Below are 25,768 nucleotides of genomic sequence, written 5' to 3'. Positions count from 1 at the left end.
AAGGTTGTAATGGGGCTTTGCACTGGGTACAGTCAGGTTGAAACCTACTCCAATGCCCACTCCATAGGATCAGTGATCCTTACCCTATAGTTCATCTGCAACAGGAGCCCATCAACATAATGCTACCCAAAGCCATGGGATGGCTGGGAATCATTCACAGGGGTGCCTTCCAAAATTTGCTCTTCAGCAAATTTTCCCATATTCCTTTGAAGGAAATCCTTATGAGGAAATTGAGTTGATTGCAATAGTAAATGAGTTTGAGATGTGGCAATGAACTAAGTGCTCCCGATGTATCACTTTTCGCTTTCTGCTGACACGTTCCTCGGTCCCCTGGAGTAAGAGAAGGAAAACAGGAGAGGCGGTTTGAAGAACATGTTGTCCCTGTGATTGACAAGGGGTTGTATAAATCAGTCAAAGGGAATCCTCCAGGCATTCCCTCTTGTGGGAAGATCCCACAGTGCTCCTTGGCCTTGTTCATTCTGTCTCTCGATGTTTGTGTACAAAATGTGTGGGTGGGAGACGAGCTGGATTAGAACCTCCGAGAGGAACAGACATCAGCTCCTTTAATTGAAAGCAGCTTCCTAGGGAGGGGTATGACATGGGCTTCCAGTAACTAGACACAAATAGTCCCTGCATACTTTGGAGCAGATACTAAAGCTCCTGTGGATCCCCAGTTGGTGTGTGGGTCTGAGAACCTGGATAAGCCCCAGTGAGTGAAGTTTTGAGTCCTGCATGATGCCGTCATCCTTCAAAGCAAATACTTTAGTGTTTGGTAACACCCTGAAGTGAAAAGTACATCTATTCCTTTTTCCCTTCACAGCTGTCAGGTGCTTTAGCTGCTGCTCTGCATTACTGTAGCAAACTGGAGAATGATAGAAAATGATTTATTTCCCATAAGCATGAATTTCTAAGAACTTGTAGCCCTGAGGAGAGATGATGTTCTGTCTTCCAAGCCACTGGAACTCCCAGTACCATCTTAAAAGAGGTGGTACTGCAGTAATAAGCACCTTCACTCTGCTGCCATCTTCTAGGGGAACCTTAAAAGCAGAGGTTTGAAAGACCCTCCCAGCAAATGAGACTTTGCAGTTGCGGTGTGATGCTGAATAACTGGATAGAATTGAGAAGGGGATGTGCTTACCACGTGTGTTAGAGCCTGTTGAGATGGTGGAGTCTGTAGGTAGTAGATCTATCCAAGCAGATTGTTATTAAAAAATCTTAAAGAGCTTTTTGGCCATTAGCTGGGTTTAATAGAGAGCAGGTAGTACAGAAGAGGCTCTTGTAGTTACTCTTCATGTCATGTCTGTTAGACTTTTCCCACACTTCTCAATCAATACTCTTCTCCTAAAAGAACTTTTTACCCCAGTACCATTTTGAAACACTTGTCTGAGTAGTGATGGAGCAACCTAAGCAGGAGGATGCTTATCTAACCTGTTCAAAGCAGAAGAGCCTGTGGATGCTGCACACCTCAGCTGCACGTGTCTCAAACATAGGGTCTTTATGTGATGTTAAGGTTCTTGCTAATATTCCCAGGCAGAAGCAGAAAGTGCTTGGGTTCACATACGCACACAAATCAAACAAGGCATTTAAAAGTTATCAGAGATTTCCAGCCCCCCTCAGCAGGGGTTTATTTTGGGTTTGAGTCAAACTTTTGGTGAAGGTCTGGGTGATTTCTTAATACAGGTTTTCACTCATCCATTAAGTGGCGCTTAAAATACACCAAACGCCAGTACTTTTGTTTCTTACAGCCACCTTTTTGGACCAAGAGAGCAGGAGGAGATGTAAGAATAAGAGCAAAATCATATAAAAGTAATGAGACCTTTGTTCATGTCAAAGAGCTCTCTGACCATATAAATTGCAGATGTGGGTAAGATAAATTCCCTAGCTGGAGAGGTATGAAAATAAAAACCATGCTCCCAACACGAGACAGGCTGCTGAAAATGCAAGGAGGGAGGATTGCGAAATGGTACATGTCGAATTGCTGGCCTGGATTTCAGATGCCAAAGATAGTTTATGTAAAGCCTTGCTCTGCTGTAAAATGTAACACTATCCACTGGCTAGCCTCAATGAAGCTTGGTCCCAGTTGTTTCAAAAAATAAATAAACTCAAAATCTTCTTCCAGCCCATTAAAGCTGATTTATGTTTTGCCCATAGATTCCTCTGTGCTGGATCATGAGGGACTCAGATTATAGAGGTGATTACCTCACTTCTAACCAATCTGGTTTCTCATTCCCAGGCATCTCAGGCTTTCTTTGCATTGCCTGGACTTTGCCTGCAGACACCAACAGAGCAGTTCCATGCAGAACAACTGGGTGGGCACGGGATTTTAAATGGTTACAAGCATCTCTGTTAGCTCTCTTGTTTCATTTCAGGGTTTTCTTTTTGTTTTAATAATCAGGGGAATTGCTTATGAGAACAGCTTTGCTGACAGCACATCACCACCTGATTGCTCAGCTCAGGCTCTGGTCCTGGAAAGAAATCTAATAGCATCCCCAGGAGCACATAACTCCAGTTAGCACCTAGTGGAAGTGGTCAGTCCTTGGCTCTTCTGTGGCCAGCTCAACTTCTGGGGATGCTTTGGCCCCTTGGGTTACATTCTTAGCTCCGTTGCCACTAGCCTGTGTGACCACAAGGAACATCCTCTTTCGCCATGACTCTAGAAATGACAGTCACTGAGATCACCGAAGTGTTGTGAATCTTAACATGTACCCTTCAGATGCTCCAAACAGCCAAAAGCATCCTTCTAATGCAGTTGTAGTCTTTTACATGGTGAAAGGTTCCTTCCTTATGTTTACTGGAAGGATGAAGGCTGTGGTCATGCTTTTTTCTTTTTTGAAGCAGCTTCCCTGGGCAATGTGTTTTCAAGGTAAATCCTACCATTTCTTGCAGCTTGATTTGCACATCTTACATAAGATGGCACTGCGAGCCTCTCTGGTTCTTAGATTCTGACATTTTCTTTGAGCTTTTCATCCATGCCAGCATTTGGGATTCATCTAGTTGTTTTTTACTAATAATATCATTGCTGCCTGCCATAGAAGGTGCTCTACGTGTAGGAAGAAGGTGATTCCACTTGCAGAAACTAGTTGACAATACAGGGAACTACGTTTGCTTAAATTGGGTTGTAGAGACAGGACTTTCCTGGCTACACTTGCTTCCCAGTTTACACAGCCATCTGTGGCTTCCCTGGGGTAAAATGCAGGTTTAAATAGGGCATTGCTTGAGTACTGTGAAAAGCATCTGCAGGCTGTGTGCACTGTGAGTTAGTACATTCAGAAGCAATCATCACTTTGACTCCAGTGGGAAGAGTCGGGGTCCATTTGGGTGAGAGCAGAGTTGTCCTGAATGCTGTCAAAGACCTTGCACCGAGTTAAGAGGAAACTGTTGGCTTCCATCCAGCTGATGCGAGTCTTTAGCTCCTTTTTGATGTTTTAATTTTTCTTATTGAGGTGGAAATTCTAAAAACTTTTAACTCATCTCACAACACTTAGGAGCATCATTATTGGGTGTTATTTGATTCTAGCAGTGCACCTGGACTTTAAACACTCAGAATCCTTCCTTACTATCATCTACATCTGTTTTGGTGTTTCTCTTTTCTCCCACAGACGTGTCGAACCAAGGTGATTGACCTGAACGATGGTGTCTCTCAGTATGCCTGGTATCCCTGCACAGCCAACTTCCAGTACTCCCACATGGCACAGACCGTTTTCTGGCTGAAGGTAGGAAATGCACATGTCTTTCAGAAGTCTTCTCTTTGCCTCCTTAAACAAAGCTTCCCCAAAAGGCAAAATAACATGGGACAGCCTTCCCAGAGCCAAGCTGCTCCTTGCTTTGAAGTACAGTTGGTGCAAAACAGCAAAACAAAGTCTTTGAGCACTGTCATGAGGCTATTGTGACAGCCCTCCAGCTGCAGGGCTCTTTGACTTGAGTTTAGCATCTAGTTTGTGTAGGAGAGATTGGAAGTGAAGATTTCTGTGTGATTCAGGATGGGAATTGTGATGGGAATTGTTATATTACAAGTCGTGGGGGTTTCTTTAAGCCCACCACAGTTCTGCACCTCAGCCTTTGTGGGGCTTTTGTTTTCCCAGGCTTTTTTTTCCCAGCCTATGGTAGCTGCAGCAGTCCTGGTTCACTTGGTCACTGATGGGACCTATTACCTGGATCAGAAGCAGGAGACCATTGGTGTGCAGCTGTTTGACACCAAAGAGCAAAGCCATGATCTTGGTAAGACTGTATTTAATTAAACTCCGTCTCTATTGCTCGCTTAATCTGCTGGTACCTCTGTTTAAAACCTGATGCTTCTACCCAGTATTTCCAGGATCAGACTAAAGAGTAATTGCTTAATGCTCCAAGCCCTGAGTTTCACTCAAGTTTGTTGAAAATGATACATCATTTTATACAGATGTTTCTCCATACCTGTTCATTTTGTGTTCACTAAGTGATTAGTTCCTCCTTAGTCATTAAAATAAGCCCTATTTTAATGCTCCACACACAGTATCTCCCTTGGGAGGCATTGGCAGTGATGCAGATGAACTGCTGGTAGCAGGGAGTGAGGGGCCTGTACCAGCTGCTGCAGCAAACACATCACAAGGCATAGTTGGTAGATCTCTATTCCTGCTTGCAGAAGGCTTCCACAGGCATATAATGGCCAAAGTTTTTCATGCCAAGTGTTTAAGGTCTGATGAATGTCTAACACCAGGGCCCTTATGAGGGCCTCAAAGTGTGCCTGGTAGTGTCTGTGGATCTGACAGTTGTGCTGAAGTGCCAGGATAGACCATTTGTGTCCCTACTGTGGGCACAGGTCTCTGAACCTAGGAAAGTTGTGTCTGATTAATTGATTCTGGCTACGTTAAAGTTCTGGGACCAAGGAGTTCACCATAGCTTCCAACTCTATGTTAGGGCAGGATTCTCAAATCCCTTTCCAGCTGTTCCTTGCCCTTTTTTCCACTGGGAAGAAAACAGGTCATGTCACTTTGACAGGTTTTTAAGGAAAGATAACCCACCTCTCCCAGCTTTCTGTTTTACCATAACTTTGCAATTTTGACATGCTGAAACTCAAATGAACTTCCTGCTAGTGAGGAGAAGAAGGGACACACACAAGTGACAGGTATGGATAACTATCAAGGGTGAGATGTGTAGGAAAGGAAAGAAAGCATGTGTGGTGTTGAATTGACATTCATAGCAAGTTGTGCAGATTGAGTCAGGATACAGATCCCAATTTGCCAGAGGCTCCGGATTAGTCTCATCCTCCTCCTCCTTTCACAGAACAGTGGCGCATAGCTCTTTCCCTCTGAGAAATGAATGCTGGAGACACAAGCATGCCAACAAATACTTAATGCAACGTTTTATAGAGACAGACAGAGAGAAAGAGGAGCAAAGAGGAAACGGAGGGTTAGGTTTTGAAATCCGCAATGAAGTTGCAACATGAGTTTGGCATGGCTCAGCACGATGCCTGGAGATCTTCACAGCTGAAATGCTGGCTTCATCATAGAAAACCCCTCTGACCTTTTCCAGAGGCTGGCCTGGAGCAGAGGAGAGCTGTAGGTAGGCTAACCAGCACTTCTCACCCAAGCAGAACTCTCAGTCACTGTTTTGTCTGAGTTCTGGCTGTGGCATGAGGTCCTTCTCCTGGATATTGTGTTTGATGTGTTGGAATTATTGAGATGGTGAGCTAGAAACTGCAGCTGAGATGCAAACCTTGGTACGCCATGTGTGCAGGATTGACTGCAAACAGCCAGCCTTAAGCAGAAGTTAGTGGCAAATCAGAAGTACATTCAAAAGGAGCTAGCAATAATTTAAAGCTTCATCAGTCCTCAGAGTGCTGAAGACACCCCTATGAGCAAACTGTGGTCTATCCACAAGTGCAGTTTCCCACCTTGATCAGAGCAAGTTTGTATCAGAAGTGAGAAGCTTCTTCTGAGTCTTGATAGGAGATGGAGAGATTGAGGTGGCAAAGACCTCAGTACTGTTAGTTCAGAGCCATTGTGGACAATGAGGTTCATCTGCTTGGTGCTTGCAAGAGCTGTTGATCATTGAATAGGTGAATATAGAACTACAGAAAGAGGGGCAAACATGAAGACAGCTCTAACTCCATGGCACCTCTATATCCTGAGTGGTTGTTGCTGATGAAGGTAGGTTAACTAAATGAACCTGACCTGCATCCCCTGTTCACCTTGTTTGGGTCAGAAAGCGCTAGCAACTGCAGCACAGCTCTGAAGGTCTGTTTTGTTGTGGACACCACCTGAGCGCAAGGAATGAAATTGAAGTGAATAAACAGCCTCATACCATAAGGTCTTTCTTGGCTTCCCATCAGAGAAGGCAGAAACTTCCAAGGAATTTGGGAACCTGGGATTTCGAGTATTAACTGCACCTGTTTGTAAGTGAGAAACGTGCACTGTTCCACAAGGAGCTGATATCAAAAGGCCTGTGGGAGGCAAGCAGACAGGGAGGTTATTTCAGGGTCAGGTAAAGACCAAAACAAAAAGAAGTTTGCTTTCTTATTCTGTATTTTTTTTGCTTTTATTACAGGAAGATGTTTTTAAAGTAGAGGGTGGGAGACGGATCCTTAAAGAGAGTTCTCAAAGTCTGCCTTAATTCACAGGAAATCACTTTCTAAGGAGAAAGAGGAAAACTTTTTTATTCCTTCCTTTTCCAGTCAAGAAACCTGAACTGGGAGAAATTAATAATCATAATAATAGAACCCCCTGAGCCAGTTAAACATGCAAATAGAATTTAGTTTATTTTCACATTCACAAGTGTAGCTGGGAAGCCAAAGGGCCTGGGCCAAAGCCGTTGCTGGGAGCTCCAGTGAAGCGAAGGGAGCTGGAGCCAAGTTGATCCTCGGAGTGATGCCATGGAGCTGTGGAGGCAGGGCTGTGCAGGCAGCCGTCAGGCTGTGAATCTCAATGACTCTTGAGGCCAGCTGACAGCTCTCTGTCCTTTGAGGTACCCCTGAGATGGCTTCAGCCTGTTTGAATTCAGGGTGTCTCTACTTGAAGGTAGGGATTTCTTCCCAGCTATCACTAGTTGTCTTGTCTGATGAAGAGAAGGAATCATGAAGACTCCTTGTTACCTCTATGGTGCTTCTTTGCACCTCAGCCTCTTGAGACACTTCTATTTTCCTGAGAAACTGTTATTTTCTTCCCAAATGAGATCATCTGTAAAGTCCTCAATGGGTCCATCACCCTCGTGTCTCTCTCCGAGAGCATCTTTGCCTTTGTTAGCAAAGAGCAAGATACCCTAAGGCTGAAAACCATCAAACAAATCAAAACTGGGCACACAGTGTAGAGCTCATGAAAAAGAAGTTTTGAGTGCTAATGACACATACAGCTACAAGCAGGCCACTGGTGCCCTGCCCATGGTACATTGAAGCCACCCAGCCTGCTGGTACCATTTGATGCATGGTATAAAGCCTCCAACTGCCCTCTCAGGATGGGTTTTACAATAGTGTGACTCCGCTTCCTCCATGCTGGTTGCTCCTGGTTTAACAGAGCACAATAGAAACAGAGCTGTGGTCTAAAGAAACTGCTCTGAGAACTTGCTGTGCTTGTGGAGAGAATGGCAGCCTTTCTTCAGCTGTCTGGAGGGATATACTTCCCTGCTAAGCTCTCCAGAGCCATTTGGGAAGCCCCTCCAGGCAGCTTACCATAACTTTTCAGTTCTATAGGGCCATTCCTATGGGTGAAATGCTTCTGAAGTGCCCATGGCTCTGGGAAGCAATTGTGTTAAGCCTGACCCTTCCTCTGATCTTGTTTCTCCTCTGGCAGGTGTCCACGTCCTGAGCTGCAGGAACAATCCCCTGATTATCCCCGTCATCCATGACCTCAGTCACCCTTTTTATCACACCCAGGCTGTCCTCATTAGCTTCAGCTCCCAGTTTGTGGCCATCTCCGGGGTGGCCCTGCGTTCCTTCCACAACTTCGACCCCATCACCATCAGCAGCTGCCAGCGAGGACAGACCTACAGCCCAGCAGAGCAGAGGTGAGCCTGTCAGTGAGCTTCCCCCTGCCCCACACCGCCTGTGCCGGGGGTTAGGAGGAGGCAGGAGGGGCACAGGAGCTGAACCCTGCTGACCCTTTTGTGTGCCTGCTAAAAACCCGGCTGTGTTCTCATTGATCAGGATGGATGGGACATTTAACCCACATGGGATACTGTTAGTGAATTATTTCCTCTTCCTTTCTCCTCCCTCCTTTATCCCAAGCTTGGAATTGGGGCCAGTTAACTCTCCATACATTCCCCATCACAGCATCATTTTCACCACTCGCACACATCGGCTTCAATCTAAACCTCTTTGTGCTGCTGAAGTGCTGCAGGGACCTCCCAGGGGACACGAAGTGATGCTTGTGCCCTGGCAGGGATGGATCGGGCGAGGTGCTCGGCCCCCATACAGCGGGTGCTCGGCCATCAGAATTTGTGGTGCTTTTATGGCTGGGGACAGGCCCTCAGAACCTCTCCGGATCCATCCCACATACTGAAAAGCTCTGTGGGACCCCCCAGGATGAAAGGTTTATGGCTACTGTTTTATTCTTGTTGTTATTACAGACACATCAATAGATCACCACCAACCCTTCTCAGTCTCTGCTTTACAGCATCCCACAGAGATTGTGACCTTTCATGGCCTCTGGTGCGGCAGCTTCATGGAGCCTTTCAGCGAGGCTGTGAAAAGAAGAGGGGAGAATTTAGCAAAACCCCTGAAAGAATCTTTTTTGTGGTCCTTTGTCCATTCAAAGTTGTGAGCAGTCGTCATACCACAGCAGCAGCAATAGTAAAACACATTGCATATCCCAGCAAACCTCTGCTCAGCCCTCCAAAGCAAGCGGTCAGGCTTTTTGATAATGTTCTGGCTTGGGTTTAGGACCTGCTTTTATTCCACGAAAAGCAGGAGGGGGAGAAAAGAGGGAGAGGGAAGGGAAAATAAAATTAAAAGACCCTAAAAGAAGAGTCTATCTATAGTTAAATCAATCCAGTCAGTGCGTTCTGACCTAGATTTGAGGAGGCTGATCAGTCTGTGCAATAGGTTGTATAAATTCAGAGGCCCAAAGACAGCAGGATCAGGTTTCAGAGGAAAAGCCCAACTTGTGGAAGTTTGGCCAAATCCCAGTGCAAGAGCAGGAAAGACCCACTGGAAGGAGACGGTGAGAAGCACCCGGGTGCTCCAGAGGGCTGAGGCGCAGGACCACATTCCTCCCTCTCAATTGTTCAGTAGGAATTGAACCATTTGTTCACTTATGAAATTAGAAGTGCTCTGTGTTTAGAAAGTTATTTCCTTCATAAGAAATGCATTCCCCTAAGGCAAAGCTTCAGTGAGCCTCTGCAGTCCAGCACACTAACCTTTAAAAACCTCTCGAAGAAGAATCACCCCCCCCTTTGCCTCTGCTTTTTCTTCCTGATGTTTTTCATCGGGCTTGTTTTGTTTTCAGGATGCACTGAACCCTTGCAGCCCCTTTGCTCCCAAAATTATCCCTTAGAGCCTTGCTCCTTCAAAGGAACATTTTGGGTCTTGCAGGTTGTAACGCTGGACTGATCATAAAGTTTTCCAGGTCAGTCCAGGAATTAGAAACTCTCTGAAATAAAGCCCTGATCCAAAGCCAACTGGAACTAGTGGGATTTCTTCCGTTGATGACAGTGCTGTAGTGGAAAACCTCCAGTTTGCCTTGTGATGGAATCATTTTGGGGGATCATATATGCTTTTGTCTGTACAAGAAACTGTTATGCAGTTCAGGTACCCGAGATGTAGGGAAAGCTGTGCCTTAAGTTGTGCAGCCCGGAAATAGGTGACATCTTTGCTATCACCTCCCATCTTTTCCCATTGTTATTTTTCCCAATCCACGAAGGACTTAGAAAGAGGGATTTTGTCAAATTTATTCTTAACCAGTTCAGAAGCTGGATACAGGTTTTCTGCCTCCTTTGCTCATGGTCCCCCCATCATATTCTCCTTGAGTGCAGTCCCAGCCTTCACTTCTCCCCTTTCCCCAATGTTATTTTTAAGATATTGAATTTTAAAAGGAGCTTTCCTTCCTCTATGTAAGCATCAATTTTACCTCTTTCATTTTCCTTAGGTCAACATGGATGTTTTTCCTACTTTTGGGCTTTACTCTACTAGAGATATGATTTCTGTCTGTTCAAGGAGAATTATTTTGGTTGGACAGGATTTATAGCCAGATACAGACACTTCAAGGCAAGGGTGCAGGTTTTAAATGTGAGGGAAAAGAAATATATCAGCCCTTAAGAGTTAACAGAGCTTTATTTTGAGGGTGAATGGATCGCTCCCATGGGTTAGTGACAACTTAATAACTGAAAATAAAGCATGTGCTCATTCTTCTTTCTTAAACTAAGTACTACAGTATTTTAGAAGAGGAAAAGGAGCCTAAATGCAAAAGGTATTTGATAGGTTGCTGTCCTCAGCCATCGTTAGCCCTTTTGAAAATCCATTCCATCCTTCTGAAGGCATTTATAGAGGGTTTGGATAAAAACCCCAACAAAACTCTACTTTCCAGTTGTATTTTCCCAGTTGTTGGGTTCTCTCCTGCAGCTGTCCACAAACAGCAGAAGTTTACCTCACTGCTGGAGATGTGCTGCAAAACAACATGCTTTACTTTCACATCACATCATTAGATATAATGTCTCCGTTAGTTCTTTTGCACTTTATAGCTCGAGTTATTATACCTTTATTATTTCCTATTTAGCCTCATGAAGTGCAGGGTGAAATTGGGTGTGTAGAAGCAGAGGTATAACTTCCCCCTCACTGCAGTCACTCAAGCAGCAAGGAAGGCTCATGCCTTGGGGCTGCCTTTGACAGCAATTCCTTAGAAATCAGAGTTTTGTCCTATTTGCTGCATAGGAAACATCAGCTGGGGGGTCCCATCCCTGCAAGGCAGTTCTTGTGAAGTGCTGCTTTCCCTGGGTGGAATTTCCCTGCTGTGTTCACCATGTATGTCTCCTCCTGGAAACTGCAGGTGGAAGGTGTGAAAACCCAGGGAGACATTCCCAAATCGCAGTTGTGGATTGCAGGAGTTTCCAGCTTTCTAATCCACCAATAATTCCGTGCTCATAATGAAGATAAGCCTCCCTGCCCCTGAAGCAGGCTCTGGCTGACCACAGCCCTCCTGTGTGCATATCCCAACATTGTGCAGCTCCCTATGCTTTCTAGTTAGTGTAACCAAAAGGTTTCACTTTGCTTTGGTTAAATCTTGGCATGAACTCACTGTTATTGCTTCAGCAGGGGAGATTTGGGGTTTACCTTCCTCCCTAAGCGTGCACATCTGGGCACTTGACAGCTGGAGGGACCAGCAGTGTAGACCAAGACCCACTCTTGGCCAACATGCCATTACCTACCCTCACCCTGGCATCAATGGGACAGGGATGCTGGTGAGGGACTATTCATTAGAGACTGTCGTGATAGGACAAGGGGTAATGGGTTGAAACTTAAACAGCAGAGATTTAGATTGGATATAAGGAAGAAATTCTTTACTGTAAGTGTGGTGAGGCACTGGAATGGGTTGCCCAGGGAGGTTATGAATGCTCCATCCCTGGCAGTGTTCAAGGCCAGGTTTGACAGAGCCTTGGGTGATATGGTTTAGTGTGAGGTGTCCCTGCCCATGGCAGGGTGTTTGGAACTGGATAATCGTAAAGTCCTTTCTAACCCGAACTATTCTACAATTCTATGATTCCATGCTTCATCCTTTGCTGCCCCAAACAAGCCTTAGGCAGAGGTAGCCCACTCCAGTTCTTCTCTTTGTCCTGTTCCCTCCTGCTGTCAGCTTCCCCAACAAGAAATGATGAAGATAAATCTTCAGCAGTGGAACAAATGCAACTGCCCTTTGTAACTGTGGTTATTTTTTTCTTTTCATAAAGGGGAGGGAAAGGGTTTCCTCATCTCTGGGGTTTTTTTTGGTGAATTAATGCAGCTTTCCCTTTCCTGATCCCACTGCCTTTCCCCTGCCCTGTGTTCTGTCATTAAGCGCAATCTCTGTCAGCTTGCTCCTGGTGAAATTAATGAATTTCTCACAGAACTGTTAATCATAGAAGCTTTGGTCCGTGACATGTGTTATAATTCAATGGGCTTTTTAACCTTCGCCCCAGTTTGGTAATTGGCAAACGGCATCATTTGGCTTTTATTAAAGTGGAAGGCTATGTGTTCTCTTTGTTTGCCTGGACAGACTCTGGCAGGGAGACCTGCAGGGCTGCTAACACCCGGGCACACACAGTCCTGCTTCCAGGCTGGAAGGGTGAAGGCGCTTTGGGAGCTTTATCAGTTCAATATGGACCCCCCCAGGCAGGAATATGGCCCACAGCAGGGTGCAGGCAGGCTGAAGGCAGAGCCAGTCCCTGGGAGAATGTTGTTGAGCTGGTGGTGGGGATATCCTGGTTTGTGCCTCTCCTTCCCTCACAGTTTACTTTGTGTTAGATCAAGTGTTTTCTGTAAATCTCTGGGTTTATGCTCATTCCTGACCCTATCAGTTTGAATTAGGGTTTTGCTGTGGTTGCTGGCAGAATCAGACCCAATGCTACAGCTGTGAGATCACTGAAGGGACCAGAAAAGGGACCATCACTACTCTTTTGGTCATTCTAATGGACCAAATTGGAAGAAAAATACCTAAAAAGGGCTTGATCCTTCTTCGAGTGGCGCAGTCAGCAACAGGTCCACCAGTCCCCATCCAGCCCCAAGGATCCAGGTGGATGTTCTTTGAGGTTTCGTGTTAGTACAAGGGGACCAATGGGTTTTAGCAGAAGACTGAGGAAGAGAAATTCATTGCACCCTTTGTAGTTCAGATTTCTTTCCTTTCTACAACAAGGAATGTGGCTAGCAGCCTTTGCTTTTCAAAATGCTGCATACATGTTTGGATTAGAGCTAGAACCTGCTCTTGCCTTTAGAGAAATCTCTACAGAGGAAAAGACAAACCCATTGTAAGGATAGATCTGTTAGATAAACCCTCAGAAGGCTACGTGTGTGTGAGTTGTATGTATGGTGGCACAGAACAAAACCAAGGTGTGCTTCAGATCTGCAGCCCAGCCTAGCCTGGCCTGTGCAAAAAGGAAGCTTTTCCTGTGTACAGTAGATAAGGGTGTGGCAATTCTCGTAACAGCTCTATGCTATGGGTTTTCAGTCTCTCCTATGCATATATGCTCCTTGTGAAGGAAGCAAACAATTAGGGCTTTATGTTAAGATGAGTTCTTGGAAAAGTGCTTGACCCCAGGGGTAGGAAAAGAAAACTTGGCTGCTGTAAGCTTTTCGAAAGAGGAAGTCCTGGCTTGGTTTTATGTGAGGAAGGAAGAGTTCCACTTAATTGTTATAATTCTCTATAAACATGTTAAAATACAAATGTTTCTAGGATTGTGTCACTAAGACCCCAATTTAGCAAAGCCTTTAGCTATTTGTTTACATCCCCTTGTAGCCAAATCTATCAGTGGGACTTAGCTGTGCTTTTGAAGTTAAGCACATATTTAAGTGCCTTGCTGAATTAAAGCCAATATTGGCACAGAGAAATAAAGATTTAGAGGCTAATGACTGAGCTCATTTAGATTAGGGATGGGCAGGATGGATGTGAATAAAGTAAGAACTGGCTCAGAACCTTAGCCTACATGTGAAGCTAACTCAGTTGAGGGTTTTTTTACCTCATGGAAACCCTCTGCCTTGATCTGTAAGCAGTAGAATGCATGCAAGAAATCCACTACTCCTTGCACTCACCTTGGTGTGAAAATGTTGCTTTAGGCAATCATACACTACCAGGGCAAGAACAGGAATAGGTGAATCCTGAGGTGGAACTCATATAATGAACACTGTCAAAGAATATCCCAGGCTCCAACACTAGCTTGTTACATATATATCAGCAAATCATTAAGGTGGTCCTTGGGTCCCTTATATTGCTTTCATCCACACCAGATCATACACAGGGAATCAATTCCCAGAGACATTTGGGAAGTTAGGATAAATCAGGGATGGTTTGAAATAGGCAGTTTAGATGAAGTCACCCAATTTTGATTGCAAGAAAATGGGATAAGCTGTCCCATGCCAAGAATCAGCATGAGTTAAAGTAGAAGTGATTTAATTCTCAGATACTCTATATTTTTTCTCTCTCGAGGAATGCATAGCTTCTGGAGCATGTGACGATTAACCACTGTTCAATGGCAGTACCCATGCACGAGCTTCTGTAACCCACAATTCTTCAATATGGATGTGAGACGGGTCCTTTGTCTAAACTTCCTACTTGGAGATATTCATTTCTCATTGGTCATTCTGTGTTTGCAGAACTCAATTCAAGATCGTGACTTCAAACTTCATTGGGATTTGCAGCTGACAGTAGCTGATACCAAATTGGAAGCAGTAGCTAGAGAACCAGAAGTATTTAAATTGGAACCATTTGGTGGCAGTGGTTGTTTTTTTACTAAAAGTGAATGGTTGTATTGTTTGTCACTGAAGTCATTCATATAGAGTTACAGACAGAGAGAGCTGCCCAGATGATCTGCTAACCAAGGCATAATCTGGAGCCTGGAGGGGGTGGCTAAAAATGTTCCCTGGCCATTTAAGAAGACCACAAGGGGACTTGTAAACAGAGAGAAGAACATCACAATAAGTGTTTCTTAATGCCTTTGTCTGTGGCATTTCAGTTCTGTAGGACTTTTAAGACCAAGCTTGCTCATCTGGTGTCCTGATATGAACTCAAAAAACCAGATTCTTTTTCTCCTTTACATTGATGGCAATGAAAAGCAATGCCACTGACTGCGGTGACGTTGCTCCACATCTCCCTTTGTGCAAATCGCAAAGGTTTCCTTAGGCTTATCTGACCCTCTGAAGCCATTCAAGGCTGAATTCAGTGCTACATCAATGTGTAGCGCATTGATTCACATCAGTATTAAATTAAATAGGTCTGCTATTATTTTATTTTTCCAACTTTAGTGCAAAAAGGTTTTCAGATTTTGCGGGAGTTTTGCAATGGGCAGTCAAGGTTCGCAATATGTACTTCTGAGAATGGCTTGGCAATTGTCCTTGCTTTTTTTCCTCAATGAGTCAACTTCCTCATCACTGGAGCCCTGGCACGGGAGCAACTCATATTGCAGCCTCACCATCTGAAAAACATAGGGGAGCAAAGTGGCAACCTTCATGGGGAGGTGTAACTGGAACACATAGGGAAGGTTCAACAAGACATCATTCATGGCTTATGCTCTCATTCAACATCTGTGTTCAGATATTCCTGCTGATGTTGATTGGTGACTTACTCAATAGCAGTGCTTTAAGGTGAGTGGTAGGGTTCCCTTTACATGTGCTTTGCTCAGGGAGCCACAGCACATAAGGCTGCCTGGGGGGCTGCTGCCCAAATCAAGTCTGTGGTTCACACTCCTGAGTGATTAATGTTGAGCATTTAAAGACAGTTGCAAATGGGTGTTCTCATCTCACTTCTCTGCAACAGACTACCTGGGCACTAGCACATGCTGTCCTCTTGTTCTTCTTTAGGACAAGAGGTAACTGCCTCAAGCTGCACCAGGGCAGGTTTAGATGGAGCTGAGGAACAATTCCTTGCCCAGAGGGTGCTCAGGCATTGGAACAGGCTGCCCAGGGCAGGGCTTCAGGCACTGTCCCTGCAAGTGCTCACACAGTGTGGAGATGAGGCCTCAGTGCTATGGGTTAGGCGTGGCCTTGGCAGTGCTGGAATGGTTGGACTGGATGAGCTTAAAGGGCTTTTCTAACCTGGTTGATTCTATGATTTCACCATCTCATCCACAGTCTTACAGGTCAGTGTGAAGTGAGATCCATGGCAGTGTAAATTCTTATGTCAGTCAGTTGCAGTGTCTGGAAAGCATGCATGAAACCCTTGGTATGGGGCAGGGGTGATCCTGCTGACAGCAGCATCACTGTGTAGGTCAGCTCCGGCAGAGGATCATCTGTCCTACAGAAGTAATGAGCATCACAGTTGCAGTGCTGATAGATGGGGAACTGTTTGTTGCATAGAAAGGTATCAAGTTGGCCAACACCGAAGTGGAATTCTCCTGCCTCAGGTCTGTCAGCAGCAATACTTTGTGCACAGTGAAGAAATAAGATCTTTCTGAATGTAGAAATTGTTTATGGCTCATCACACTCCAGGGAAGGGCTACAGTGAACAAGCAACCTTAAATTACAAGCAGCGGGCATTTCCCGTATAGCACTAGTCTGGGACAGAGCAATGAGTTGTGGAGGTACATAATACTGTCGTTTAATCTGATCTAGGGCTCAGTGGAGACATGTGCAGATGTGCTTCTCTATCAGTAACATGGGGATAACAATGCCATCCCAGGTGTCTCACTGGGGTGTAATGAAAATTAATTAGATAATGTCTGCACAATGCTTTGAACACAGCAAAACATCATGGACACGCTAAGTCCTGTGCTTACTAAGGTGGATGGGGTTTTTACAGCTGTTAATGCTTTTTCTAGGAGACAGGAATAGCTTGCTTGTAATCCATTTCAGAATATGTGTATTGATGCATTGCTTTCCCTTCTTTCTATAACTTTCTGTGTTCCAGGTTCTTCCCTATCCATGCAGAAATTAAATAAGTTGAAGTTTTCCCTCCTCCAAATTAATTTAGCTGTATTTAAATCAAACCCATTTTAATTTTCAGGAGAGGCAAATAATCTTGTAGAAATTCTTATCCCAGTGATTTTGTCTCTAATCAAGCAAAACATCCTTGCATATAGAATCATAGATTAGTTTGGGTGAAAGGGACTCTTAAAAGCCAGTTAGTCCAACCCTCTACCATAAATAGGGACATCTTCAACTAGATCAGGTTGCTAAGAGCCTAGTCCAACCTGACCTTGAAGGTTCCCAGGGATGGGGCATCCACCAGCTCTCTGGGCAACCTGTGCTGGTGTCTTACCACCCTCATTGTAAAAAGTATCTTCCTTGTATCTACTCTGAATCTACCTGTAAATGTTTTAGGACTCTCAGCATTTCCATTGCCCTTTAGCTGAGGGACATGTGCTGCAATGTTCGACTCAGGTCATCAGAGACGGTGAAAGATTTTGTGTCAATCAGACATTTCTGTGTATACAAAAATAAAACCACAACCTCTTTTTACAACTTGTGCCAAATGTTACAATAATTAACTGTAGGGAGAGCAGTTTCCATACAGGAAAACATTTTATGGATGTCAGGACAGCAACTGGAGAGATATGAAGTGACAGCTCGCTGCTGAGCTTGATAAGAGCTTATCAACACAGCTACACAGCTGATGTTTGGTGCTCCTCGTGAAGTGGAATGAAATGAATGTGTTGATTTCAATCGAGTTTCTCAAAGATAAGAGTGTCTATCACAAACCCCCTCCTCATACGTACACACATGCACGCTTATCACTAGAACTATCAGGCAGTCCTGAATTCAGCTGAGATTTAAAATTGGATGGGGCATAAGGACTGTTCTTGGAGGGAGAGTGTTTTTGTGGGATGGATGGATGGATGGATGGATGGATGGTGGTACAGGAGTAGGAAAGCCACAGTGCACTTGAATATTTCAGAACAGAAGGTAACTGTGCAAAACTGTCAGACTTTTCCCTTTTGCCACAATACCTGTAATTTGCTTCATTATCATCACCATTACCACTGTCCCTGTCCTTCTGAACACGTAACTAGAGAGCTGCTCCTTGGTGAGCCAGGTTCAATATGCAGCCTGTGTACATGCTGTGGGACAAGTGATGAGTTTGTCAGTCAGAGACGCTTGCTTTTATGGGATGAATGAAATGAACTGACTGAAAATACCGCTTCTTGCCTTCCCTTCAGCTGTGTCCACTACTCCTGCGAAGCCACCGACTGCCAGAAGCTGGAGATTGAACATGCGCTGCTGGACTGCTCCGGCGGTGGGTGGTACAATGGGGCTCAATGCAACGTGAGCTGCAAGGCAGGCTACACTCTGCAGGTCCAGCGGGACGATGATCTCAGCAAGAACCAGGTTTGTTCTGTTGGTTTTGTGTGACCCACAAGGAAGGGATGAGCAAAGAGATGTGAAGAGATTGAGAAATAATTGAGTCTAACCCCCAAAATCTCAGCTCAGCCTTTGGGATGGGGCCATACCCATGTACTTCCCATCAGAATAGCAGCCTTCTGACTGTGTAGAAAGAGGGACTGGCAGTGAGGAAAGCTCAGATGTTCCCCAAATTTAGAAGTTTTCAACCCAAAAGGTTTAAATATGTGTTCAGGTCTTCTTTGATCTCACTGGTTTTACTCAGCCAAACAGTGTTTCTTAGGTTGGTTTTTGGGGGATGGGGTGTTCGTGGTTTTGCACAACCAGTTTCTGGGCAAAATAACTCATTTTATCCCTCGGGTTGAGGCTAACAATGTCCTAACTCCTTTGCAGGGTTTCAGTCCATCTGATCCCAACCACACCCTGACACTGCAGAAATGCATGGGAGCAAGGGTGTTGAAAAAGCACCCAGACCCCTTTGCTTCCAAACAAAGCACCAAAAACCTGCCTGCAGTGAGCTAGGGAGTGCTCCCCAACTTCTCCAAGCCATGCATTAGTAATCCAGTCCTACCAAAGCAGCATGTCTTGATGCTGTGAGTGGGGTGTTGAGGAAAACTATCAATTTCTTCAAACCTGAATAAAAAATGCAGGTCCCTTGTACTGGGGGAGGTGAATGAGGTGTATGTGATGAATGGCCCACCCTTGGTATGTCACTGGGAGCAGGGTTCAGGGCAGACACCCCAGTCTATGAGCAGGACAAGGGGGTGGTTTCCCTCATCTTCTCACATGTTGTCTGGGCAGCACACACACATGTAGGGCTGGGAGGGCTGGGGCAGGCAGTGTGCTCAGCAGCCTGTCTGTATTTGTGTTCTTCATGAGCTCACAGAGGGGGGAGCCAGAGTGGAGGGGAATGAGTCAGCCCTTTCAACTCAATTACAAAACAAATACAGGACCCCGCAAGCTGGGCCTCTTCCATCCTAATTGGCATCAGCACCAGAACCCCAGCTCCAGCTGAGCATTTTTACACAACAGAAAACAAGTTCTCAAATGAGCCTGAATGGCTGAACCAGGAAACAGTTGGAAGGGATCTGTACATTGAGCACACAGGAGTCCCAACCCAAATAAAACAGCCTAAACATGTTACTTGCATTCAGAAAGTACCTTTTGGAGATGCTCAGCCAACTGTATATGGTTTTGCTCTGAGAAGTTTGGTTTCAGAGCCTTGATCAGACTCATATGACAGGAGTGGAGGATTTTAGCACCCCTAGCTAACGTGATTCACTGCTTATTACAACATGCTTCTTCTCACCCTGGTCTACTATTGCACTTCATCGTCTTTTTTCCACCGATAAAACCCCTGAGGCCAATGCTTTTGTTTTGCAAGTGGAGCATCTTAAAGACATCCGTGTTCAGCTGAGCACATTAAACACATGCTTTAAAAGTATCCTCATGTGCTTTGGAGATCTGTTGAAAAGGAACAGACAGTTTCTTTCACTATTGTCTTTTTTTTATGTCTTTGTGTCAGGTGCTTCAAATCAGAACTTCTGGAACATGTAGGCAAGCAATTAATTATCCAAGAAAGTCCAGAATCCATGGCTTGGATTCCTCATATTTTGTTGTATAGAATTGCATTGTGCTCCTTCCACAATTGCTTCGCATTGTGCTCCTTCCACAATTGCTTCAGCTCCTCTTCTGATCGCAGGCATTTGGAGATGAGATAGGGCATTGTGGGTTGTTATCTATGGTCAGAGGGACCTTCTGCTGTGATTGAGGGACCTTATGCTGATCGTTGGTTGTTTCATTGTTGTCATTTAGTTGGGTAGTTTGGTTGTTTGACTGATTTGAGGATCTAGAGCTCGTTTTGTCTCATTTAAATGGCAGCGTGGGAGGCTACATGAGGAAGAGGAGGAAGGAAAGTAGTTCTGCTGATGTTTCACACTCTTGGGTAGGAAGGAGGCTGAGGTGAGGTGCAATGTCTCAACGAGCAGACTGAACATCAGCAGTCCATGACCACCACATGCTGATGAAGTTGACACCCTGGTTTAGCACCTGAACTGCATTTGTCTTCTGTATTTCACCGAAAGGCAGAAAAAAAAGGGGTTAAGAGAGAATTAAAAGCAAAAGCTTAAAAGCACCTCAGAGATGCAGGGGCACAAGTCATATTTCAAATCAGTCTTTTACATCTGAAGGGGCTTTGAAAATCTTCTTAACAGTTTCTGCACTTTCTGGCCTCTGTGTCTTCTGAAGCCACCATTTTAATCAGGCTTAGGGCAAGAAATTCATTCATCTCTGCTCTCTGAGAAGCTCCCATTCCAAATTCTATTCGAACTCCATAAAATCACCAAACCCTAAAACCCATCAGCACCATGCGCTGGAGAAATTGTTTGAAAATACAAAAAAGCTGAGCTGTTTGCAGGCTCTTGGGCTCTCTCATCCCCACTGAGGGACTTCTGCAACAACACCAGCAAAAAGGGTTTTCATAGCAATGGAGCAAAAGCCTTCATGTGCCTTTCTCACAAAGATCTCGGGATGTTTTAATTTCCCCCTGATTTCTTCCCACCCCCCCGACAACTCCAGTGCTCTTTCTTCTCCCCTTTTTCCCTCTTTGTCTTTCACTGCTCTCCTCTTGTCCTTCACTGAAAGCCCTGCTCATTCAGTTACTTGTTGTCATCTCTCCTTGAAGCCACCACCACTGCTGCTCTGGTCAAGAGGTGTTATTTAAAACCCAGCAGCTCCCTAATGTTGTGCAAAGGCATCATCAATCATGCCAGGAAAAGAAAGCGCGGTTCATGTGGGTTCAATTAGAGGCACAGTAGTGGGCAGAAGTGGAAGAATACTTAGAGGGGAGGGCACAGCTGTTCATTTTTAAGGAGAGGAAACTTCACACGTGAAGCATCGCTGGAAGAAGGAGCCGGCTGGGATTTTGGGCAGCAGGAAGGAGACACAAATTCTCCCAGGCTGTTAAAAGTCCCAAGGAACAAGTCTTTCTGGCACCAGATTAGTTTAAGTTTGCATCCTCTTCGCTGTATCTTTGGAGGCCCTTTTTTGTCCTCTTTTTCTCCTCCTCGCCCACCCTCCCTCCTTGTGTAATGCTCCTTTGGAAGGCAGAACATGAAGGGAAGCGGTTGCTGTGATGCCAGTCAAAGCAGCACAAAGTGCCCAAAGTGACAGCTAATAAACCAGATGAGAAAGCCAAGTGCTTCATGTGGACTGCTGTGAGCTGGGTGACCTTGTCAGATCAGACAGGCGAAACAGGCACGTGCCTGCTCAGGCTTCGGGTGGGAGATCTGCAAAGGCAGATGCAGACGCTGCTTCTAACACCCAGTGTTGGAGCTGAAGGCAGCACTACTCAGGCCAAGTCAACTGGAAATACCCCTGAGGTTCAGTGTGGTGTTAGGGAGAGATGAGCTCTGGCTCAGTAGCCTGGGGTCCTGCCCCTGGGTACTGCAGTGATCCCACCTTCAAGTGGGACATCACAACAGGGACAAGATGAAGGCTGGTGAGTACCATCTGCAATGATTTCTGTGGTAGGGTTGTCCCCTGTGCTTTCAATCGAAGCCACTGGTCTTTGTCTCCATTGAGGGGAATGTTCTATTACATTCTGCCACAGAAGTGCATGTGCTTCTATTGCTTGAAGTGATGACATGATAGACATGCTCTAAAATGTGTCATTATTATGTCTGACCTTGAAAACCTCAGCTTCCATCATACAAAGTGTGGAACAAATTACTGGAAAAAGCTGAGAAGCCAGGATCTTACCCACACGGGCACAGCTCCTCTGTGTGGGAATGGCCTTGCCAGTGTGCCAGAAAGAGGAAAAGCCATATGGGTTTGGAAGGAGGGGACTCCTCCAGATTTGGTTTAGTGTTTTTGTTGGGAAAGTACCATAGGGCAAAACCCCATGTTAGCTTTCTGCTAACAAAGACTGCGGCTGCAGCTGAAACAGTCTCACAAATGTTAACTTGGCCCATTTTCCATGAGCTGTAACTGTCATGCACAGATATTGCTTCTGTTTAAATGGTTATGTCGTCTTCCAGATCCTGAATTTGTACCTTTTATTTGGTGTTCTGTAGAGGTGCATCTGATGTGCAACCCCATCATCAGAGAAACTCCCTTGTGCACCATAGTGTGTCTCAGCAGCCAGTATCAGCTAGCAGGAACTATCACTTATTCCTAAACTAGATCACACCAACACCAATAACTGAAATCTCCTATCACTTCCTTGTGCTTAGTGTGGATTCAGCATCCAGCATGATCCAGTGCAAGACCCATGTCTTTTCCATAACGTTTAGATAGCCCCTGACATCAATAGCTTGGGTTTACATTTTAACCTCCTGCTGTTGAGGTGCTGGAGTGTTATTTGGTAATAGCATCTCTGAAGGGAAATGGAGGCTTTGCTGAATGCTGGGGCAGCCAAGGGTAGTGATGCTGTGCCTATGCATTATGAAGACATGGAAATGCGCTGTATCATCCCTTCTGCTGTGGCCATCACACCACAACTTCCTGGAAGCACAATCGTCTTCCAGTTATCAACTGGCTACAGATTATAATGGTGCAGGTGTTCTGATTGGCAGCAAAGGCAGAACTAATAGCCACTGGGGAGCAAAATGAGTGGGAATGAGAGCACAGAGTGTCCCTTCACCTGAGCACTCCGGGAATCCCAGAATGTGCTACTCTGAGTTTGCAGAAACATTTTTTTCCATCAGCAGTGCTCCCTGTTTAAATAAACTCCATGGCCTAGAAAAGGGGGTTTGTGCCCACTGGGGAAGTGTCCAGTTTCTCAGCTCTGGGACTGTTTTTTCCATTCTGCATGCAACCATATATCAAAGGGAGACAGGTCTGAACTTCTGTTGGAACCATTAGGGTGTTTTTGCAAAAAAGGAATCCAGGTCCCTTTGATGTGTGCTAGAAAAATTCCCCTTCCTTTTATAAACCCAGATCAATGGTCAGCAGTGCAAATCTCCCGTGAGCCTACCAGCCCTGAATAAGATATTCCCTGGAGGCAGAGCAGTGCTGCCATACGGCTCGGTCAGTTTCCTCGATGGTAACTTCCCTTTCTTGTGTTTGGGTTTCTCACATCCTTTTTTCTTCTGTCCTTCTCTTTATTCTGGTATAGAATCAAGGGTCTTGCTTTGAGATTCTTCACTTCTAGTTGTTAATTTTCCCTTTTTAATTAGGAAATGGATATGTTGTTTAGTCTCTTTGTCAACATCTGTTTGTCCTTTGGTCACCCAGTAAATTCTTCATCTTAGCTTTAGGTGGCTCCTTTATTACCACACACACAAACACCCACCCTTATTTTCTCTCTCCCTTGCACTTCAGGATTTCAATCTGCTGCATTAGAATCATAGAATAGTTAGGGTTGGAAAGGACCTTAAGATCATCTAGTTCCAAACCCCCTGCCATGGGCAGGGACACCTCACACTGAACCATGGCACCCAAGGCTCTGCCCAACCTGGCCTTAAACACTGCCAGGGATGGAACATTCACAACCTCCCTGGGCAACCCATTCCAGTGCTTCACCACCCTCACAGTAAAGAATTTCTTCCTTATATCCAATCTAAACCTCTGCTGTTTAAGTTTGAACCCATTACCCCTTGTCCTGTCACTACAGTCCCTAACAAAACGTCCCTCCCCAGCATCCTTATCAGGCAATTCCACTGGTACAAATCATCCTCTGTAATAAATAACAACACATTTGGTTCTTTATTAGCTTTTCTAATCCTACAAGCCTGTTAGGGAAGATTAACAAAGCATAATAATGTTTGGATTATTCCTTAAATCCATAGAAATGTAGCCTCTGTGTAGCTATGGTGTAGAGGGACTTTAGGGAAGTCACAGCACAGGCACTGGCTCTGTATTTGATCTCTGAAGTGCCAGGTAAATATATGGGCAGAATGCTTTTGGGTCTCCCCATTGCAGGTCTCTCCAGGGAAAAGCCTGTTTCCTCAGGTATTTGGATCCTCAGTGCCAGGACAGCAGGGTCCTGGTTTCGTTTGGAGCCTTGGGGCACTCTGACAGTAGAAGCCATAGCAGCTGTCAGTATATGAACACAATGTTGACATGTCTCTGGCCACCTCCCTTGGTAGCCCAGTCCAAGGGTGGCTGACACCTTCTGGGAGAGCCTCAGATGGGAGTCCCACATGGGTTCATGTCAGGTTGGCTTTTACTTCAAACCCAAGAGCAAGTCCAACTTCCTGAGAAGTACACAGGGGTCCCCTCAGTATGGCTGTGTCACTGCACAGTGACAGGGACCAGGGATGGTTGTCAGCTCCAAACAGCTCATCCAGCTTCCTGGCTTGTCTCAGGAGGCAATGCAGACAAGAGTTCTGATTATTTGTAGTGCTCTGCTGTTTATATTGAAGCACTTGCTTTCTCACCCCCAGTGTGACAGAAATCCATCCTGGTTCTCTGACACTCTTGTAGGACCTTGTATTTAGTAGCTGCTGTCCAAGTGGTGATGGTAGAGGTCAGGCTCAGTGTTGCTTAACTTGTGGCCACCTTAATGGCTGTTACTAGGCTTGGAATCCTTTTGGTCTCGCTGGCTCTGGTGGCTGTAGGCATATACGTCTTTTTCCAGATGGAGTCCAGCATCACCATGACTTGCACGGATGGGAAGTGGAACAAACAGGTGACGTGTGAGCCTGTGGATTGTGGTGTCCCAGACCAGTACCATGTCTACCCAGCCACCTTCAACTGCAGCGAGGGGACCACCTTTGGCAAGAAGTGCTCCTTCAGTTGCCGACCTCCTGCTCTTCTGAAAGGTATCAGAGGCTGTCTATGCCGTGACCTGGGGAGAACACTGTTAACACAGACTGCTCCTAGTAATCTATGCAACTTCTGCTGTTGGTTTAGAATTATTTGTGATATTTTAACTATGAAGAATTATGAGACTCTATGGGAAGGTTTATTTATATTAGAAGTTAAGTTCTTTTGCATCTCTCTATTACCTTCCTTTGACCTTTCCTTGATCACAGCTGGCCAGGCAGTAATGACAGTGAATATTACTTCCATACAACCAAAACATGGAAAAGTCATGGGGATAAATCAAACTGAACTCTCTCATCTTCTTTCCCATGCCTTCTGTCTTCTGTTTCTGTCTCTCTCCTATGTATTTGGAAAAGCAGAAGATTGAAAAGTCCCATGTCCCAGCAGCACCATCACTGTTTTTCCTAATCTGCCCCATCACTTCTCTCCTTTTCCACACTCATTTTGCTCTTCCTCTGACCTTCCTCTTCTCTTCTTGTTTGGAACTCCACAATTGTTTATTACTTAAAAATAACACTCTCTGCTGCCTTCTTTCCTTTCCTCCCTTACCTTCTTCCCTGCTGCTTTTCTGCGAGCATCCCCATCATCTTCTCAGCACTATCAACTCTTCTGCTCACTGGCACATTACCCTTTTTGATCTGGTCCTCAGGAAACACAAAAAGATATCATTGCTCATTTGAAGAAACTTCATGGCCAAATGAACTTGTCATTTTGCACTAGAGTAATCTCAACTGCTGTTGCCAACTCGGGTACAAAGGCTGTGTAAGCTGTTCTGTACACGTGGTATCACCTTTTCTGCTAGGATTCATTGTAAATCTCCAAAGAGGCATGGCAAGTATTTTTCATTTCAGTGAAGGGCTATGTTGATTTCTTCATATATAACTAAATTGCTTAATTCTTTTACCTCTGATTTAGGAGGGTAACCACAAGCAGCCAACACACAGTGAAACTTAAAACTACTTAAGTGGAGATTTTTATCAAAGAATTCACTTTTCCTGTTCATAAAGGTCATTTTCAACAAGGGGTGTTTTTTCACTGAAAATGCCTGGAATTTTTTGAGGGCAGCAGTGCAAACAATGA

General features: G+C 45.0%; 1 protein-coding gene across 1 annotated transcript in view; it reads left to right on the top strand.

The window, feature by feature from the left end:
• The window catches only part of PAPPA (pappalysin 1), a 178,841-nt gene that overhangs the window by 121,988 nt on the left and 31,085 nt on the right, over positions 1–25,768 (top strand). Inside the window, exons 11-15 of the mRNA XM_005145618.3 lie at positions 3,600–3,713; positions 4,083–4,218; positions 7,761–7,974; positions 17,740–17,908; positions 24,501–24,684. Coding sequence (XP_005145675.2) covers positions 3,600–3,713; positions 4,083–4,218; positions 7,761–7,974; positions 17,740–17,908; positions 24,501–24,684 — 817 coding nt within the window. The remainder of the gene's footprint in view (positions 1–3,599; positions 3,714–4,082; positions 4,219–7,760; positions 7,975–17,739; positions 17,909–24,500; positions 24,685–25,768) is intronic.

Source organism: Melopsittacus undulatus, chromosome 11 (assembly GCF_012275295.1).
Source record: "Melopsittacus undulatus isolate bMelUnd1 chromosome 11, bMelUnd1.mat.Z, whole genome shotgun sequence".
Lineage (NCBI taxonomy): Eukaryota > Metazoa > Chordata > Aves > Psittaciformes > Psittaculidae > Melopsittacus > Melopsittacus undulatus.
This window is presented reverse-complemented; position numbering and strand designations above follow the sequence as displayed.